We start from the raw sequence: 21,328 nt of genomic DNA on the forward strand, positions 1-21,328 counted from the left end.
CCATTTAATGAGATTTGAAAATAGTTCCCTTATGAGTAAAGGTACTCTTTGATAACCTAATAAATTAAAATCCACCCCACACTCTTAACATGAGGATCCATGTCTTCATACACACAGGCTCCAAACTATCTCTATCTCTAAACTTTCTCCATCTCTTTCTTCCATTTTGAGACCATCTTCATCCTTATTACTCCTCCCATGAAGTTTGTTTATCACACACACCTAAATATCATCCTTACTTTGCATCGCATCATTGTTTACTTAATCATGCTGCTGCAGAATGGCAAAGAATGTTTCTCTGCATTAAAAACATAATACAAATTCTAACTATCTTTAAACTACTCAAACCACTAAACTTACAAATTAATACTTTCTGTAGACTGAATAGGAAAAAAAATGGCTTGCTGAAAATTACAAACATGGGATTCTGCAGATCAAGACACACAGACTGCCGGAAAAACTCAGCAGGTCAGGTAGATTTAAGAAGAATAAGGAGTCAAAGCTTTGGGCCGAGATCACTCATCAAGACATGCTTTTAAACATAAATAGAGCATTTGAATCTGAACCGCCAATTCTGTGTAAAAATAAGTGTAGGTGAGATGACAAAATTCATCGGAATTATCTGAGAATGAAGATGGAGTGATTAGAGTGGAAATGAGATGTACAATTAAAATATAAATAGTGCTTTGATCAAAGGAAGGGTCAAGATTAATTGATGCATCTTCTTTCTGCATAATTTGTCAAGGACTGGAGAGTGGCTGTTGACAATGATTGATCAGGAAATTAAAGTACAAAGGGACTGCCAATTTCATTCTGCATTTCACTCTCACCCTATTCTCTCTGCCTTTAAGCTCTTAATTTTCCAATCCAGCTAAACAGGTACTATATAGATATCACCCTCAACTTTTAAAATAAAAGTTTTACAATCTTTCAAATTCAATAATGAATTTAACAATGTCATATCATAATCTCTACTCTCATTTTATAGACTGCAGTCCTGCTTGAATTTTCCAACATTTCCTCATATTGTTTCAACTTTCTAGCATTTGTATTATCTTTCTTTTATTTTACTCTGATCCTGGATTGGAATCTTACAGAATGTAAAATGTTTTTATTCTGCAAACATGGCAGCTGTTGCTTTTAATAAATATAAAAGTCCATCAAAACATACAAATTTAAGGACAGAAATGAAAATTAATAATAACGCAAGTCTTAATATTTTACAGAATTAACTCTGCAAATTCTTGTCCTAGTAGCCCACACAGGTTTTTAATTATGAAACAGCTACTGATCTACTTCCAAGATACAAGTTCCACAACCAATATAAATTCTGCAGACTGGGATTCCTCAAGGGAACTAGAATAATAAACTGACCAGAGTTACATATGGTAGAAAAATTCTTTACTTCACTAAGTATCACTTCACTAGGCTCACAGACAAGAGGAACATCCATTGACACTTATTTTCCTTTTTTAAAAGAATCCATTTTTTCCCAGAAAGCCAAGGACAGCCGGCAGTAGAATAATCAGGAATTAATTAGATAGGTTCAGTGTTTTACTTCCTTGACAATATTTTAATCTAGTGAAAAGAATTAATTTTGCTACTGTTTAAACTATAGCTAAATTTCAAGCGGCCAGTTTCTGTTAAACACTGAAGCTTTGTTACTGCACCTGTGCACTTGCACAGAAATATGAAGGTTACATAGCATAATGACTGACTATTTGTCAGTTTCCTCTGGGCGCTCTGACTTCATCTCACTTTCCAAAGATTAATGGTTAGGGTTAGTGAGATATGAGCACACTATACTGGCAATGGAAGTGTGGTGATACCTGCAGGGTGTCTAGCACTATACTCACTGATCTGACTCAACACAAACAATGCATTTCACCGTATTTTTCGATATACAGTAGATGTGACAAATAAAGCTATTCTTTACATCTAATCTCGCCCTTGAGGAACCCAATTGTTCATGGAAGAACCTGAAAACTCCATGTAGCCAGCACCAGAAGTCAGCTTTAAATCTGAATCACTGGAAATGTGTACCAGCAGCTCTACTAGTGCCACACACAAAATGTGGAGCAACTCAGTAGACCAGGCAGCGACTATGGCAAAGAAGAAACAGTTGGCATTTCGGGCCGAGACCCTTCACCAGTTCTGAAATGTCAACTGTTTATTCTTTCCCACAGTTACTGCCTGACCTGCGGAGTTCCTCCAGCATTTAGTGTGTGTTGCTTTGGAATTCCAGCATACCATGTTAGCTCTGCTATTGGTGCAACTATGCTTCTTTATGCTGATGTAATCCAATATAAGCTGACTTCTTGACAGCACACATAAAACGCTGGAGGAACTCAGCAGGCCAAGCAGCTTCTATGGAAAGTAAAGTACTGTCGACGTTTTGGGCTGAAACCCTTCAGCAGGACGTCCTGATTTCTTTTTGCATGTTTGCATTTAGTTTTATCTTTCTATCTTTTCTGTCTTAAACTGTGTACTCTTATGATTGTACACCATGCCCTACACTATTGCTTTTTCATTCCTGACACCCTCTTACTCGACCTTGTTTCTAGCCTATATTTTCTCCCTTTAGATTCTACCCTCATGCTTCCATTCTCCTGCAAACCAAATTAAATCTCGCTAACAGCATTAGCAAACTCTTCTTTGTGGAAATTCGTATGTTCTTGTTGAGGTGCAACGTATCTCTACAAAAAAAGGACTCAATTCCTCAGGGATCAAAGGTTCTTTCTCCTGTACTGTCCCTCTAGCCATATACTCATTAGTTTTATCTTCCCATTTCTGTACTCTTTAACATGTAACACTGGTAGTACACCAGGCATTATTGAATTTAAGGTTGTCCTTTTTAATCTTTTTCCTAGCTCCCCTGCAGGATATCACCTCTCTTTCTGTCAACAATATGGATCGCATGCTCAAGCTGTTCATCCTGCCCCTTCAAGATGCTCTGCAACCATTCAATGACATTTTTCATCTTTCACCAGTGAGGCAACATAGCATCCTGGAGTCACATACAGGACCACAGAAATGCCAGCCTGTTCCCCAAGTTGTTGAATCCTCCCTCGTCAGTCAGTAGTACTTACATCCATTATGATGAAGTACTTTGAGGAGTTGACCGTGAAGCACGTCAATTCCTGCCTGAGGAGTGACCTGGATTGCGCAAATTCACCTACCATCACAACAGATGAACAGTAGATGCCATTTTATTTACATGGAGCATTGTCACAAAAGCAGCATCCATCATTAAGGACTTGCTCTCTTCTCGCTATGACCATTAGGCAGGATGTATAGGAGCCTCAGGTCTCACACCAACAAGTTCAGGACCAGTTATTACCCTACAACCATTAGACTCCTGAACCAGTGTGGACAACTTCACTTACCTCGATCTGAACTGATTCCATAACCTACAGACTCACTTCCAAGAACTTCATAATTTATGTCCTCAGCATTTTTTTTCAAATTTGCACCATTTGTCTTCTTTTGCACAATGTTCTTTGTCAGTTTGTTTATGCATAGATTTTTCATCAACTATATCTTTATTTTCCTGTAAATGCCTACAAGAAAATGAATCTCAATGGTTACTTATACGTACTTTAATAATAAACTTATTTTGACTTGGATTCATTTTTCATCATCCCTCCCTATACAGCTGAGCCACTTGCAGTGCTATGTTGCTGACTCTGAATGTATCTGATCAATCAGCACAATATGTAAAAGGCAAAACCTGGTAGAAAGTGATATTGACTCAGACAACTGGCATTACCTGCTCACTCCATCTCAACCAACTGCTGTTCAATCATGAGTTCTCTTCCTGTTCACACCTGAACTGTTGTGTGACCATCTCCATAAACGTGCAATTGAAAAGATACACTATAATGACTTTAGTCATCACTTCAGCTCTGAAACATGAAGCTCAAGCTTCTGTAGCTGTAGTTACATCCTGCATACATGCTTGTTCTGAAACACTGAAAACATCCATACTCTCCCACACGAAATGGGAAGTACATTCCACTCAGCTGAGCAGTGCTGTCCTGCCTTACGTCACCTCACCCTCTCAAATAACATGAACTTTAAGAGTGCAAAAATAAGATCCATCATCAACTAACCTGACTTGATCCCACATCATACGCTTGAGAACCCAATGTGATTCCCCCGTCATATTCACTGAAGCCCCCCTTACATACTAAAGTATACACTCTGAGCCTCACTATGTACAACTATGCTGGGATTTCTGAGATTCTTTTGGAACACTGAAGCAATTCTCAGTCAATCAGCTGATTTAGACTATAAGACATAGAGGTAGAAGGAGATCATTCTGCCCACTGAGTCTGCTCCAACATTCCCTCATGGATCATGGTTGATTTACTATGCCTCAACTCCATTCACCTGCCTTATCCCCATAACCTTTGACATTCTTTCAAGACCCTATTAAATTCTGCTTTAAAGGCTTTTGTGGGAATGAAATCATCCTCTGGCTACAGAAATTATTCCTCATCTATATTGTAAAGGGATGCCCATATTCTGACGATATGCCCTCGGATCCTGGACTTGCTATTGGAAACAACTTCTCCACATCAACTCTTTGCATATTCTCCTAATTGGTCTGAGTCCTTCTGCAGACTGCAATTCCTCAGACTGCCTGTGCCTCCACTATCGTCGTCATGTCTACAAACTTGGCCATAAATCCATCAATTCTGTCATCTGAATTATTGACTTAATCAAAGATTCAAAAGGTTCAAAAGTTCATTCAAGTATGTATCCACGCACAACTGAAATTCATCTTCTCCACATAGCCACAAAACAAAGAAAGAACATGAAAGTCATTCATAGAGAAAAATCAAATTCACGCCTCACCGTACAACATCCTGATCATCAACCCCCAAAACCCTCTCTTTGCACAAAAAAGGAATAACATCCACCCCAAACCCCCTTCTCCCACACAAAATGCAACAAGAACATTGACCCCAAACCCTCCTCCTCTGCACAAAAAAAATAAAACACAACAAGAACATCAACCACCAAACCCCTCCATTTGCATAACAAAATAGAAAAGGAATGGGTGAAAAAACATAGACTATAAAATCCATAAATCTGAAAAAGTCCACAGTTCACAAATGCAATAGTTCAATCCACAAATGTAGAACCACAAAACGTCCTCCGACGTCACAGACATGCATCGAAAGAGCGGGACACCCCACAAGGCAGAGGTCTACCTGCCTACCAGAGCGATAGGCTGCTCACAGAAAAGGCAGGCAGTCGATGCTGAACTCATGCTCGCCTTCCACACTCTCATTGATGTCGCAATCTTCCTTAAAGCTCTAAATCAGTGACTAATACCCGCTCTGACCAGCAAAGTGGGGTCAGACATCCAATTAATGCTACATATACACCCTATCCTTGTTATATGCGGGGGATACGTTCCTTGCAGTTGACACATAATGTGAAATTGCATAATGTGAATAATTATTTAAATGGAGACAATAGGGATGCACTCCAGAGGGCTTCCTATGTTTTATCTGTAATTTATTCACATTTTCATACCAATATGACACAAAAGCAGTACCACAAGGCAACATTCATATTATATTTCATCAATTTAAGGTAATATTCAGTGTAATAAATCATAGAAAGTTAACATACTCGGGTGTACAGTACTCACCAACAGTGGCAGGTGTGTTCGCTCCAGGAGATGAGTGATTGTTGTGGTGTCGGGCAGCTTTACATGGATAAGGTGGATGGTTGTGGGTCGTCAGGATCATCAAGCACAGCAAGGGGTGAAGGAAGACTCACAGAACTCTTAGAACTGCTGGCAGCAGGAGATGACACAGGTTTGAAGAAAGTGGTGAGGGCTGTTTGCTTGGTAGCATTTTGTTTTTCAGCATAAATTTGCTTGTAGGGAAGAAGGAGTGACGACAGGGAACAACTGAAATGCTGACTCCGTTCTAAATTTGGGTCGATGCCCATTGCCATTTGTGCCAAGCGTTTCGACTTCCACCATTCCCTCACTGTTGGTAAACTCCCGGGATTTTCAAAATCGTCTGTTGCTTGCAGCATCTGAGAGTTAGTTCACCATAAAAAAAATACGCCTTAAATGTGGATCACACCTTGGTCGAGTGGTTGAATCAGCAATGTTGAGTTAGGCGGCAGGAAACACACTATTATATTACGATGAATGTTGTCCAAATGTTTAGGATGGGCTGGTGCATTGTCAAGCAACAAAAGAAATTTAAAGACAAGATTCTGTTCCCAGCAGAAGCTTCCCAGAGCTGTGTTACCTTTACCTGATGCCACGCTGTTTATAAATTCCAACTTTTTTTTAAATGTTAAAGCGGTCCTCTGCTGCTCAGTTGATGGCCCAGTATGTGACATAGGACGCTTAGGAGGCATAGTTAAATATTTCAAGCACAAAATCACTGCACCATAGGTAAAACCAACAAAAGTTTAAGAGCACAAGATCGCACATCCACACCTTGCCAAAACCAATGCGAGACTAGTGGGAGTGAGACCGTGAGGCACGCGCACCTGACTTGTATTGGCGAGAAAGCGGTGCTTCTCATCCCAACAGTGAGACTGTGAGGCATGTGCACGTGACTTGTATTGGCAGGAAAGCAGTGCTCCTCGCGTAACTGAGTTTTTGACGCATATAAGGAGACGCTGGTAGAAATAGGTTCCTCGCATTACTGTAAATCTGCATAGTCTGAAGACATATATAATGAGGATAGGGTGTACTGCAAAAATAAGTGGACTCAACACCAATCCCTGCAGGACACTACTAGTCACCAACAGCCAACCAGAGAAGGCCTCCTTTATTCTGATTCTGCCTTCTGCCAGTTAGCCAATCTTCTATTCATGCTAGTACCTTTCCTGTAATATCCTGGGCCCTTATCTTGTTAAGCAGCCTCATGTGCAGCACCTTGTCAAAGACCTTCTGAATATCCAAATAAACAACATTCACTGGCTTTCCTTTGTCTATCCTGCCTGTTATTTCCTCAAAAAATTCCAACAGATTCGTTAGACAAGACTTCCCCTTAAGGAAACCATGCTGACTTTGGCCTACTTTATCATGTGCCTCCAAGTACCCTGAAACCACTCCCTTTATGATGGTTTCTAACATCTTGTTAACTGCTCTATAATTTCCTGTCCTTTGCCTCCCTCCCTTCTTAAAGATTGGGGTAACATTTGCAATTTTCCTGTCCTACAAAACTATTCCAGAATGTAGCAATTCTTGAAAAATCACTACTAATCAAGTTCAAATTTGTTGCATTTCAACTATGTACATGTACACAGCTAAATGAGACACTGTTCCTCTGGGGCCAAGGTGCAAAACACAGTACACATACTCACCCACAGCACATACAGTTATGATCCAGCACATACAGTCTCAAAATAATATCCTGAGTGGCATGGCCTGAAGGTTGACAGGTTGACAAAGTAGGAGTTGCATGCTTACATAAGACAGTATAATGCTAATGGCAATATTACAATAAAACAAGCAATAGCAGAAATACGTAAAACAGCAGCAATAAAATATTTAATGTGGCCAATGGAGGATGGGAATGTGTCTGTGAGTTGGACAGTACAGTGAGGGCGGGCATCAGGTCATTTAGAGAGGGTGTACATATGTGATCGGTGACAGCAGGGTGTAATGCCTCCACAGTCTCTTCATCTACCTCTTTCCGAACTCTGGAGTGTAGTGCATCTGGTCCAGGTGATGTAACTACTTTCAGACTCGTCAGCTTCCCAAGCTACTTCTTAATAATGGTGATTGCACTCACTTCTTTCCCCCTGACACTCAAATTACGAGCATGTTGCTGGTGTCTTCCACAATGAAGACAGGTGCAGAATATTTATTGAGTTCTTCTGCCATTTCTTTGTACCTATTACTATCTCTCCAGCATCATTCTCCTGCAGTTTGATATCTACTCTTGGCTCCCTTTTGCTCATTACATATATGAGATATCTTTTGATATCCTCTTTTATATTATTAGCTAGCTTAACTTCATAGCTCATCTTTTCTCTCCTTATTGCTTGTTTAGTTGCCTTCTGTTGGTTTTTAAAAGCTTCCCAATCTCTATCTTCCCTCTCTTTTGCTGTAGGGCTGGCTTTGACTTCCCTTGTCAGCCACAGTTACCTCATCCTCCCTTTCAAATACTTCTTCTTCTTTGGGATGAACCAATTCTATACCTTCCAAATTACTCTCAGAAACTCCAGCCATTGCTGTTCTGCCGTCATCCCTGCTAGAGTCCCCTTGCAATCTACTTTGGCCAGCTCCTCTCTCATGCCTCTCTGTCAGTCCAGATTGGCAAAAACATCTCTTCCACAAACTCCATCAGCACAGGAACATCACAGGGATGTGTACTTAGCACTCTGCTCTACTCACTTTATGCCTTTGACCATTTGGCTAAGAACAGCTCCAACACCATATACGAGATTGCTGATGACACCAGTGCTGTGGCTTTATCAAAGGTAGGGATGACTCAGCATATAGGAGAGAGATTGAAAATTTGGCTGAGTGGTTTAATAACAAAAACCTCTCACTCAATGTCAGTAAGACCAAGGAGCTGATTGTAGACTTCAGAAGAGGGAAGCCAGAGGTCAGAGCTCAGAGGATCGGAGATGTAGAAGGTCAATTACTTTAAATTCCCAAATGTTAGTATCTCAGAAGACCTGTCCTAACTCATCATATAAATATAATTGCAAAGAAAGCACAACAGCACCCCTACTTCCTCAGGAGTCTGCAGAGATTCAGCATGTGATCAAAAAGTTTAGCAAACTTCTAGAGATGTGTGGTGCAAAGTGTGTTGTCTGGCTACATTGCGGCTTTGTATGGGAACACCAATGCCTTCGAGCAGAAAATCCTGCAAAAGGTAGTGGATTCAACCCAGAGCATCACTGGTAAAACCCTCCCAAACATTGAACACATCTACATGAAACGTTGCCACAGGAAAGCAGCATCCATGATCAAAATCCTCACCACCCAGACTGTGCTTTTTTCTCATTACTGCCATCAGGTAGAAGATACAAGTGCCTCAGGACTTGTAGCACCAGGTTACTACCCCTCACCCATCAGGCTCTTGACAAAAAGGAGCAAACTACACTCATTTAAGGACTCTTTTATCTTGTTATTTCATGCTCTTTTTTTTTTGCTATTTATTTATATCTGTATTTGCACAATTTGTTGTCAATTGATCCTGCTTACAGTTACTGTTCCATAGATTTGCTGAGTATGCCCACAGAAAAAGAATCGCAGGGTTGTATGTGGTGACATGTACGTACTCTGACAATAAATTTTACTTAGAACTTTTTACTTTAAACTTTGATTTCACTTTACTCCACTGTAAAACTGATACATCTGATTTTAGCTTTTCTCTCTCAAAATGCAGGGTAAATTGTATCATAGTCTGATTACTACCCCCTAACAGTTTCTTTAGGCCAGAAACAACATAATTAGGCTATTCAGCCCATCGAGTCTGCTCCACCACTCCATCATGGCTAATTTATTACCCTCTCGACCCCATTCTCCTGCCCTCTCCCTGTAATCTTCAACACCTTGATTAATCAAGAACCCAGCAGCCTCCTCCTTAAATATACCCAAAGAACTGGTCTGCACACTTGTCTGTTGCAATCAATTCCACAGACTTACATCATCTCTGTTCCAAATGAACTTTCCTCAATTCTGAGGTTATGCCCTCTAGTCCTAGACTCCCTCACAATAGGAAACATCCTCTCCACATCCACTGAATCTAGCCTATTCAATATTCAATAGACTTCAGTGAGATTCCCCCCCTCATTCTTCTAAACTCTGATGAGTACAGGCCCAGAGGCATGAAAAGCTGCTCATATGTTAACCCTTTCAATCCTGGGATCATTCTCGCGAACCTCCTCTGGATCCTCTCCAATACCAACACATATTTTCTTAGATAAGGCGTCCAAGACTGCTCAGAATACTCCAACTGTGGTCTGACAAATGCCTTATGAAGCCTCAGCATTACATCCTTGTGTTTGTAATCTAGTCTTCTCAAAATGAATGTAAACATTACATTTACCTTCCTTACCACCAACTCAAGCTGCGAATTAACCTTCAGGGAATCCTGCAAGAGGGCTCCCAAGTCCCTTTGCACCTCTGATTTTTGAATTTTCTCCCCATTTAGAAAATAGTCCTCACCTTTATTCTTTCTGTCAAAGTGCATAACCATGCATTTCCCTACATTATATTACATCTGTCACTTTGCCCATTCCTCCAATTTGTCTAAACCCTTATATAGACACCCTTCTTCTTTAACAGTAGCTACTCCTCCAGCAATCTTCAAATCACCCATTAACATGGCCACAAAACCATCAATTCCTTGACATTTAATGTGAAAAGAAGTGGTCCCAACAACTACTGCAGCACAGAGTATCAAAATTGTTCACATTCAGCAGACAGACAGAAAGTCTTAGAGGATGCCCTCAAGCTGTTCACATACAAGCTCAAGTATGAAGGGTAGCCATCTAGGACGAATTGTATAGGTATCAGCACTGGTAGAAGGGCATTGGTGAGATCACAGATTTAATTATCCCCAGTCAGGACTACAACTTTGTACTCACCAAATCCACTGGTACATCCCTGGGGATGTGTAATCCATGCAAGCTGCAGAAGTATTTATCATCAAATTGCTCTGATTCTACAAGACCCTTTGCACACTGGTTTCCAGAGCTGTAATGAAAGCTGTAACAACATCTGAAATTCCTCTTAAGTCCCCAAGTACAGGGTGGCTTTTGCTTGAAATGTATGAACCCTGAAGCTGACGAATCAGCTACTAATTGCTAGATTATGATTAGGCCCATGAGTTTATACATGGATTTGCAAGGCAATCCACCCACAATACTGTGCCCTTTCCTGAAACATACAGGCAATGAACAAAGGGGCTGAACCCAGATGCATGCAACCCGAAGTTACCACAGTGGAAGCATCAAAAACAATGTGCTTGTTAATTAAGTATCATGATCACTTTTTCTTTTTAAGGGCTATCAAATTTAGACATCTACAGACATCTGTGATCAAACCAGTCCCACTCAAAATGCAGGATTTGAAACAGCCAGCTTGGATTGCTCTGCTTGAAACCAGACCATGCACAAATCCAGTGTGCATGACAATAGCACATTTAAACACAATTCATAAACATAAGAGATTCTACAGAACCTTGAAATCCAGAACAACATACACAAAATGCTGGAGGAACTCAACAGGAAATTTTGGGCTGTGACTCTTTATCATGATTAGAAAGGAAGGGGAAGAGCCAGAATAAAAAGATAGAGGGTGGGGAAAGAGGAAAAGCTGGAAGGTGGTACGTGAAGCCCAGTGGATGGGAAAGGTAAAGGGCTGAAGAAGAAGAAATCTGAAAGGATTGTGGACCATTGGAGAAAGGAAAGAAAGAGGGGCTCTAGGGGGAGGTGATAGGCAAATGAAGAGAAGAGGTAAACACCCAGTGCCTCTTTTAACAAGCCAATTTTGTGTCCAATTTTCCCAGAATCCCATGAACCCTAATTTTTGCACCAGTTTTCCGTATCAGACCTTACCAAAAGCCTTACGGAAGTCCACAAAGATCTCATTAATTGCACTGACTGCATTAAAACTGTAAAATTCCATCAAATTAATCAGACAGGAACTCCTAACAAAACCACGTTGATTATCCTTGATTGATTTCTGCCTCTTCAACTACAAGAAAATTCTGCTTATGTACAAACATTGAGAAAAAGGTTGTTGACAGGAGATTTGAAGGGTGAGGGTTGTTGGTGGAACTCAATATCTTAAGGAAGGAAAGATTTAACATTAAGAGCCAATAATACAATGTGAGGCCATACCTGCACCGGGAATAATTGCCAATTTGGTTTCAACAAGTCCCAATTTTGCAGAGGAAGCTGTAACAATAAAAGTGGAGAAATACGTTATTAGATAAATATGACATCCATTAATCATGGTACATTTTGTTTTTATTATAGTTTAAAAATTTACCACCTTATAAAGGCTTCAGTGTCGCACCCTCTATTAATTGGATACTCTAAATTGTTGCGTTCTAAAAAGATTAACAAGATATAGGTCATGATTTATGGGTGAACAATGCTGCCCTGGTTTACACTGCACCAATGAAGCATGCTGTTTCACTATGAAGCTGAATTCTAAATAGTTATTATTCAAAGTTAAACTCTTATCCCAGAGAAAGGGTGGATGAAAGAAAGAAATGTCAAGGGAAGAATTCACACCACTTGAAAATAAAGACCGTGGTGTACTCCAGTCTAAGGGTAATTCGTTATAATGCAAAATGAATTTTAAAAAATGGGATGTACATTTAAATATATAAAATATTTCAATGAAATGAACAATGGGGATATTAATTCAAAATTACAGAGAACAAGGAGCAAGATTTTGATGTCTATTTAGATTGTTATTGAAATATGAACTGTGACATGATAAATGAAGCAGTTATTGGCTCAGTTTTTAAACAGAATAACATTTGAAATAGTGGAAAACTAAGGCTTTAAAGAAGAATTTGTGCAATAGAAGTAGTTCTGGATTGTTGTGACAAATAGCTAACAATTCATAAATAATTGCCTCTGTGCATGTTGTATCAGAAAAAAAAATAATTTATAACCAAGGTTTGGAAGAGCAAACGTTTTTGGCAATACCGTCATTATCTTGACCTGAAACCAAAGAACCAATGAGCTCGTTCATGACATGGTATCCTACAGAAGCCAAAAAAATACAGCTGATACAGTTCAGAATTCCCTCTAATCCTGAACACTGAAGATTCTGGATCAATGTTTCATATGCAACAAAATGGATCACTCCGGTGACTATGTGGTGGGTTATGAAGGCCCTCATTTTAGCACCATCAAGACTCCCACACTCATACACTGCTGTGAATATGCACTTATGTCAGACCTCAAACTCTACCCCTGGCCTCAGCATTCAGTCCAGGATTTTTCTCTGAATTACTGAATCAAGGGACCAGATATGGATCTAACATGATTTGAATAGGGCCACCAATATTTATTATAAAGATACATGAAAAGAAGAGGCTGTTTTTTAAAAACATTATTTTAATTAAAGTTGATATTCTGACTTACATAAACTAATGTTCTAGCATAACCCAGGGACTTGGCATTCTGCCATCGCCCTGAGCAAAATCTTGAGAAAATCTGGCATGCCTCCACAGGGAGGTAAACTAATCCTCCTGGTTGAATTCATTGCCAGAGTTAGAAGCAAAATAATACTCTGGAAAACCCTAATTCATGGAGAGTGGAAGCTAACAAATGCTCCTGACATAATACTTGGAACATGAACATTATAATCAACATCATGTTTCAGAGAGTCAAGTAAATGAGGTTGTGGCAATATTCCCAATCCATGCAATGGCAACCGTTAGAATGTCACTGTTAGAGCAAGAGACAACTACGACGTTTCATCACCTACATCATGGCAACAACAAAGAATTCTGGACTGACAGTTGTCTAATCGGATCTATTGTTTCCACTAGCTTTTTCCCAACATAACATTGGCAACCAACACTGCTGCAATAAAACAAATGTCAAAGATGTCAAATCCCCTAAAAAAGATGGCTCTTCTCACACACCACTTAACTATCAACCTGATGATTCTCAAGCAACAGCAGATACAGAATATCCACAGTGACTGGATGACTCCAAGGTCCACCATCAATAGCATTTGTGAAGACATTGTTAATCTTACTATCAGAAAATGCCACAAATTATTTGCCAACTTCAATACTTGGACTATATTTTTACATGCAGCATACCAGACCTTATTTTGAATTCCCTTAAAGCAGACATTATCAGGTAGACAAAAGAATGGCTCAAAGATGTTGTCTAGGTCCACTTGAAAAATACAATTCTCATTAATTACAGAATATGCCTGGTCTACTCAAGATGGAGAAGCATACAAAAAAGAAACCAAAAACCCCCCGTCTCCTCATCAGAAGCCTAGTGAAAACAACAGGAAACCCCCATCTCTCATGCTACTCACCCACCATCCAGTCAATCACCTGCTTTCACATATGTGAATATATACTCAGCCAATTCAGAGCTAGAGAAGTAGATGGAAGTCAGTCAGCCTCAACCCCAAGGGATTACCTACAGAGAAGAACCACTACCCTGAATGTACTTACATGCCCAAATATATACAGTACCAAAAAATTACAATTAAATAAAAAAAGGTGGATGAGAGCAGTGTAGGGCCTTTCATAAATAGTAGAAGAAAACACCATTGGTTGAATAATTACTTTGCAACAATTTTCAGAAAAAATCAGAACTAAGTCATGAAACAAGTTATGAGCAATATAATGCAAATAAATGGCAGTAAGTTCTCAGGGCCATTTGGTTACTAAGGGAAATGAAATGCGTCAACTATGATCTTCCAAAAGTCTTTTCAAATGAGCAACCATTTCCTTCCACTGGAACGTGGCATACCTATCTACTTTGAAGGGGGAATTATAGATGTTAGTTTGAATTCTGTTGATAAAAAAAATACTTCACTCAGAGATTCAGTAGTTCAAAGAGATTGAATATGAGTTAATATAGGATATATCTTGCCTGACAAACTCTACTGAGTTTATTGAGGTTGTCCAGTGTAGAAGATAATGAAATGTTAATCACATGACTTTCAATAAACTCATTCGTAAAAGTCTCAAACAAGAGAAAATCTGCAGATGTTGGAAATCCAAACAGCACACACAAAATGCTGAAGGAATTCAGCAGGCTAGGCAGCATCTAAGGAAAAAAGTACAGTTGACATTTCAGGCCAAGACCCTTTGGCAGTATTGGAGGAAAAAAGATGAGACACAGATTTAAAAGGTGGGGAAGAGGAAAGCAAAACACAGGATTATAGGTGAAACCGGAAGGGGGAGAGATGAAGTAAATAACTGGGAAGTTGATTGATGAAAGAGATACAGGGCTAGATAAGAGGGAGTCTGATAGGTGAGGACAGAAGACCATGGAAGAAAGAAAAGGGGGGAAGAAGCACCAGAAGGAGGTGATGAGCAGGCAAGATAAAGTGAGAGCGGGAAAAGGGGATGGAAACTAGTGAAGGAGAGTGGGGGGAGGGGCATTACCAGAAATTCAAGGATTCAGTGATCATGCTATCAGGTTGGAGGCTACCCAGACGGAATATAAGGTATTGTCCTTCCATCCTGAGTGTGGCTTCATCGCGACAGTAGAGGAAGCCATGGATTGATATATCAAAATGGGAATGGGAAGTAGAATTAAAATGGGCGGCCACTGGGAGATCCTGTTTCCTCCGGAGGACAGAGCATAGGTGCTCAGTGAAATGGTCTCCCAATCTGCGTCGGGTCTCACCAATATAATGAGGACACACCGGGAGGACCAGGCACTGTATATGACCCCAACAGACTCACAGGTGAAGTTTGGGGCCCTGAATGATGGTGAGGGAGAAGGTGTAGAGGCAGGTGTAGCACTTGTTCTGCTTGCAAGGATAAGTGCAGGAGGGAGATCAGTGGGGAGGGATGAATGGACAAGGGGATCACGTATGGTGCGATTGCTATAGAAAGCAGAAAGTGGGGAGAGGGAAAGATGTGCTTGGTAGTGGGATCCCATTGCTAACTAACTAAAGTTTGTTGCTTAACTAAACTTTACAGAATTGAAAGGAAATCATTAACCAGTTCAAGAAAATTAGCTGATCAACAAAAATCCGTGCTTTGTTAAGTATACAAATTTCTAATCAGACCATCCTGTTCATACAGTCACTTCAATGTATGAACAATATATTAGCTTTGGAGAGGCCCAAGCATACACTTACCAGAATGACAGTGGCAATCTAAAAGTTAAGCTATGCAAAGAGATTATATAGATCAAGGATATTTTCTATTAAATTTAGAAACTCATCTAAGATTTCTAGATACAAGGACAACCAACAAGATAGAAGGGAAGAAATTAAAAGTTAAGGTCAGTTTTAAAAAGCCAAACTGTGATGCAAGTTTGGGACTTGGATCTTCAAATGGAGGTTGAACCCTGGGCTAAGTGTAATATTTATTCCAAGACTACAAATATTTTTAAGATATGGGGCAAAGGCAGTTATGCACAGTTTAGACTTTGATTAGTTATGACCTTAAAGGATTGTCCAACACACTCAAGGGTATGAATGTCAGTTTCCACTTCCTAGATTTTGAATTTCTATCGTTTTTTAAAATAAATAACCTTTTTAAAAAATGACAACATACAAGCCCAGATTTTGCTATTAAATGCAGATGGTAATTAATTTTGTAATGTTCAAATATAAAGCCTTCATTGGCAAGGTTTGATACACCCAAGTGGTAGGCCACAATCACATAAGTAGAACTAAGGATATTGCTTTAAACTAAATAGTAGGGAGATGAATTCAACAGCTTGAAAAATAACAATGAAGTAAAATGGAAGCAGAATGCAGGAGAGATTAAAGATGTTTCCAGGGTAATAAAAAAAAGATAAAATGTTTAGAAAGGGCTACAAATTTAACTTGGAAACAAAATTAAAGAGGGTGATGAATACAAGACTGAAAGTATTATGTTTGATGGCACTCAGTATACAAAAAAAGGCAGATGATTTTGCAGCACAGTTAGAAATTAGCAGGTATGATGTTGTGGGTACCACCTAGACATGGCTGAAAGAATATCCCAGCTGACAGCTTAACATCCAAGGATACACTTCCTATCGAAAGGACAGGCAGGTGGGCAGAAGGTGTGGGAGTGGCTCTGTTGGTAAATCCTTACAAAGAAAATGTAGACTCCTTGTGGGAAGAGTTAAGAAACTTCACCGGTAAAAAGACCCTGATGGACGTTATATATAGGTATTTGAACTGTAGTCAGGGTATGGGGGTATAAATTACAAAGGTAATCCAGCCAATTATATAAAAGAGGATATCAAATATCTTTTCAGATATATAAAGAGTAAAAGAGAGCTAAACATGGATATTAAACCACTGGGAAATGATATTGGAGAGATAATAATGGGGGACAAAGAAATGATGGACAAATTCAATAAATATTTTGCATAAGACTTCACTGGGGAAGGTACCAGCAGAATGCCAGACATTCGAGAGTGTTGAGGGCAGAAGTGAGTGCAGTTGCTATTATTAAGGAGGTATTTCGTAAGCTGAAAGGTCAGAAGATTAAAAAGTCATTGCACCAGATGGACTACACCTCAGGGTTCTGAAAGAGGTGGCTGAAGAGATTGTGGAGGCATTACTACTAATGACCTTTCAAGAATCACTAGATTGTGGAATAGTTCCGGAGGACTGGACAATTGCAAATGTCACTCCAGTCTTTAAGAAGAAAGGAAAAAAGACAGGAAACTATAGGCCAGTTACTTTGACTTCAGTGGTTGGCAAGATGTTAAGGGTCCATTATTAAGAATGAAGTTTTGGAGTACTTAGGGCACAGATAAAATAGGTTTAAGTCAGCATGATTTCCTTAAGGGGAAATCTTACCTGACAAATTATCTTTGAGGAAACAAGGACAGCCAGTGGATGTAGTTTACATGGATTTTCAAAAGACACTTGAAAGGTGCTGCACACAAGGCTGCTAAACATTATAAGGGCCTAGGATATTACAGGAAAGACAGCAGCATGGACAGAAGATTGGCTTATGGGTATTTGCAAATAAAACTACGCAAGGCATTTTATGCTTCAGAAAAACGGAACGCATTTTATTGAACTCCAAAACCTGAACAGAAAGTGCGCTATAAATCCTTAATTACGCAATTATGTCAGACCAGCCTCTTAAAGAGAAACCCCAACTCAATGTTGGTGGTTGAGAATTTTGTACATTTCCACCAATTATGTTACCCTACAGGCTGACTGGCAGTTAGTAAAGAGTGGAATAAAAGGGCTGTATTCTGGTTGGCTGCCGGTGACTAGTGATGTTGGGACTGCTTCTTTTTCATGTTATACTGTACAGTACTGTGCAAAAGTCTGAAACATCCTAGATTTTTTATATGGTTTCAGATGGCATGGCATCGACAGAACTCTAATTTTAACATCATCCAGGCTGTCTGGGATTACCTGGAGAGAAAGAAGCAAGTGAGACAGCCAAAGTCTGCAGAAGAAATGTTCTCTGAGATGCTTGGAATAATCTACTAGCTGATTTTCTCATAAAACTGCATGATAGTGTACCTAAGATAATTGATGCAATTCTAAAGGCAAAGGGTGGTCGTACCAAACATTCATTTGATTTAGTTTTTACTGTTAACTGCACTTTATAGTAAATATTTTGATATTTCATTTCATTATTTTGAAAGCATCTTCAATTTACAGAATTTTTTTTTAAACATACGCTTGCACCGTATTGTATGTCAATGATTTGGATGAGGGAATTGATAGCTTTGTAGCTAAGTTAGCAGACAATACAAAAATAGGTGAAGAGACAGATAATGTTGAGGAAGCAAGGAATCTTCAGAAAGACTTGGACAAAGTAGGAGAATGGGCAAACAAGTGGCAGATGGAATACAGTGTTGGGAGTGTATGGTCGTGCCGTTTGGTAGAAGGAATAAAGGTAGATTATTTTCTAACTGCAGAACAAATCCAAAAGTCAAAAGTGCAAAGGAACTTGGAAGTCCCTGTGCAGGAAGGATTCCCTAAAGGTCATCTTGCAGGTTGAGTTGGTGGTAAGGAGGTAAATGCAATGTTGTGGCGACCCATTTCCCGGCACATCCGAACCGGCTCACAATTAGCCAGCTTTCCGGCTAAGGGAGATAGCCTACGGGGGTTTGCGAGCACAGAGCTTTGGAGCCTCTGCGCCACGGGGGGGCAGGTTGAGGGAGGCTTAAAAGTGAGGCTGAGGATTTTGAATAAAGTTTTTCCTTCGACTGCAGTTACCAACTCCGTGTCGTAATTTTAGCGCTGCATGTAGCACACTGCTACAATGTTACCTTTTATTTTGAGAGGTCTAGAATATAAAAGCAAGTATGTATGCTGTAGAACTTGGAGTATTGTGTGAAGTTTTGGGCCCCTTCATCTAAGAAAGGATGTGTTAGTATTGGAGAATCCAGAGGACATTCATGAGGAGGACAGAGAAGCAAAGAATTCCAGATTTTTTGGAAAGGCCAGTTAAAAAGTTTTCACACCGCAAAGTATTTCCAATAAAATTGCATCAGATAATGGCTATATGGTACAATTATTAGTTGTATATAGCAGATAATTGCAGCAACAAGAATATATGCATGAAGGACCTCTATTTAATAAAAGGCAGATTGGATTAGAATACAAATAATCTGTATACACTTTTCTATGTTTGCAAAGATTGCAGCAACCCTTAGTTGATTCATTTCATCTCATCATTGATAATCAGAGACAAGTAGATTTCAGTATGATTTTGTATTAAAAGTAAACTTTTGTTATTCAAGTGTAACTAAACCCTTCTTTGTGTGAAGGGAATAAGTAAAAAGTGCTACTCTGGTACTTGTGGTAAAAATCCAGTGCACAGAGGGCACTATATTATTTAGAAAATAAAAACTCTGTCTTGAAGAAGTCATGCTTTACTTCACATGCACAGGGAGCTATCCAATTTGTTATTCACTTAACAGTATAATTCCTTACCAGCCACACGAATGTCACAGGCTAGAGCTATTTCTAGACCTCCTCCTAAGGCAGCTCCATCAAGTACAGCAATTGTGGGCATTGGAAGATTACCTGTGAATTACACACAAAAAATTCTATTACACCCTAACTTTAATGATAGAAATAACATTCCATTTAGAAATTCAGATTTATTTCAACTTGACATCAATGCTAAGTGAACTGGTAGCAGTGTTGTCGAATAAGTACATGAATATGATTTTAATAGAATTCTCTTTGTATGTTGCAAAAGCTTTATATTCTTAATAATTTTTACTACATCCAAAATTGCTGACGAATGAAAGCATTCACATGTAGATTTAGCTGTCTCAATTTATTTTCTTTTTTGTAAAATGGAGATGTCTTATTATTTGCAGACACATTATCATTTAAGAAGCTGACATGTTTCCGTATTGTTGCAACTAACCATCTTTTTAAAATTCGGTTCAAATATTAAATTAAAAGTTTGAAATACATTCCTATAGATTTCAATACATTGGCCTCAATCAGTACCTAATAAAATTACTTATCCATTGTAAAAGAAAGGATCCAATTCCAGGTGTTCAGTACACTTCCCCTCTGCTTATGACATAGAGAAACATGAATTCAAACAAGTTTACAAACTTAAAAGATTTTATTAGATTCAGAATTCAGCATACAGCAGGTTAATTAGAAGTTACCATTCAAGCAAGAGAACCCATTAAAAGTGCGAAGTATAACATGTACAGATGGTGAAGAATCCACCTTCAGGAGCAAGAGAGGACACACGGTTGAATGGTGCCACTACAATGTCCGTGAAACTAAAGAGCCGATTGCCTGACTTCAGGAAAGGGAAGGAAGGTGAACATGTGCAGGTCTATATTAGGGGATCAGCGCTGGGAAGAGTCAGCAGCTTCAAATTCTTCACTATTAACATACTGGATGACCTGTCTTGCTCCCTGCACGTAGATGTAAACACAAGGAAAGCACACCAGCATCTTTATTTCTTAAGATGTTAAGGAGGTTCGACTGGTCACTGAACACTAACAAACTTATATGGATGCATTGCTGAAAGTGTTCTGACTGGCTGCATCAGAGTCTGGTACAACAATTTAAATGTGCAGGAATATAAATACTGCAGAGAAGTAAACTGTGCCCAATACATAAGTCACATCCTTTCTCACCATCGGTAGTATCTACAGCAGGCCATGCCTCAGGGAGGCAACATCTATCAAAAGTCCCCACCATCCAGGCTATGCCATCTTCTCGCAGTTAGCATCTGCATGTACATATAGAAGCCTTAAGTCCACACCACTAGATACTTTGATCACTTTGCATTAAAATTTACCTTTTTGGTTCCAATTTTGTTCTTTTTTTGGAAAAATTGTGCATAATTTATGTTAAATTTACATTTCTCCTTTTAAATGCTGCTTGCATATGCCATGTGCCTGTGTTGCTGCTGCAAGTAAGCTTTTCATTTCACCTGTGTATACATGTACTTGAGCAAATGACAACAAACTCATCTTTCACATTTCAATTATAACGGTATAACGAGGATTTATAATAAGAATTATAGTTATATTGTGAAGCAAGAGAAAATCTACAGCTGCTGGATTTCTTTACTGTGTCTTCCAACGGTTGCTGATGCCTGTCCTTACTGCTAATTTGGCAACTGTGGTTTTCAGTAGGACAGAGACTTGGGCTGTTCTTATGTCAGGTAACCATGAGAGCAAGAACAAGCCA

General features: G+C 39.3%; 1 protein-coding gene across 1 annotated transcript in view; it reads right to left on the reverse strand.

Moving 5' to 3' along the window:
* The window catches only part of auh (AU RNA binding protein/enoyl-CoA hydratase), a 190,520-nt gene that overhangs the window by 57,921 nt on the left and 111,271 nt on the right, over positions 1-21,328 (reverse strand). Inside the window, exons 5-6 of the mRNA XM_059969913.1 lie at positions 19,589-19,681; positions 11,851-11,907 (exon numbers count right to left, since the gene is read on the reverse strand). Of these exons, the coding sequence (XP_059825896.1) occupies positions 11,851-11,907; positions 19,589-19,681 (150 nt within the window). The remainder of the gene's footprint in view (positions 1-11,850; positions 11,908-19,588; positions 19,682-21,328) is intronic.

The sequence above is a fragment of the Hypanus sabinus genome, chromosome 5 (assembly GCF_030144855.1).
Source record: "Hypanus sabinus isolate sHypSab1 chromosome 5, sHypSab1.hap1, whole genome shotgun sequence".
NCBI classification, from domain to species: Eukaryota; Metazoa; Chordata; class Chondrichthyes; order Myliobatiformes; family Dasyatidae; genus Hypanus; species Hypanus sabinus.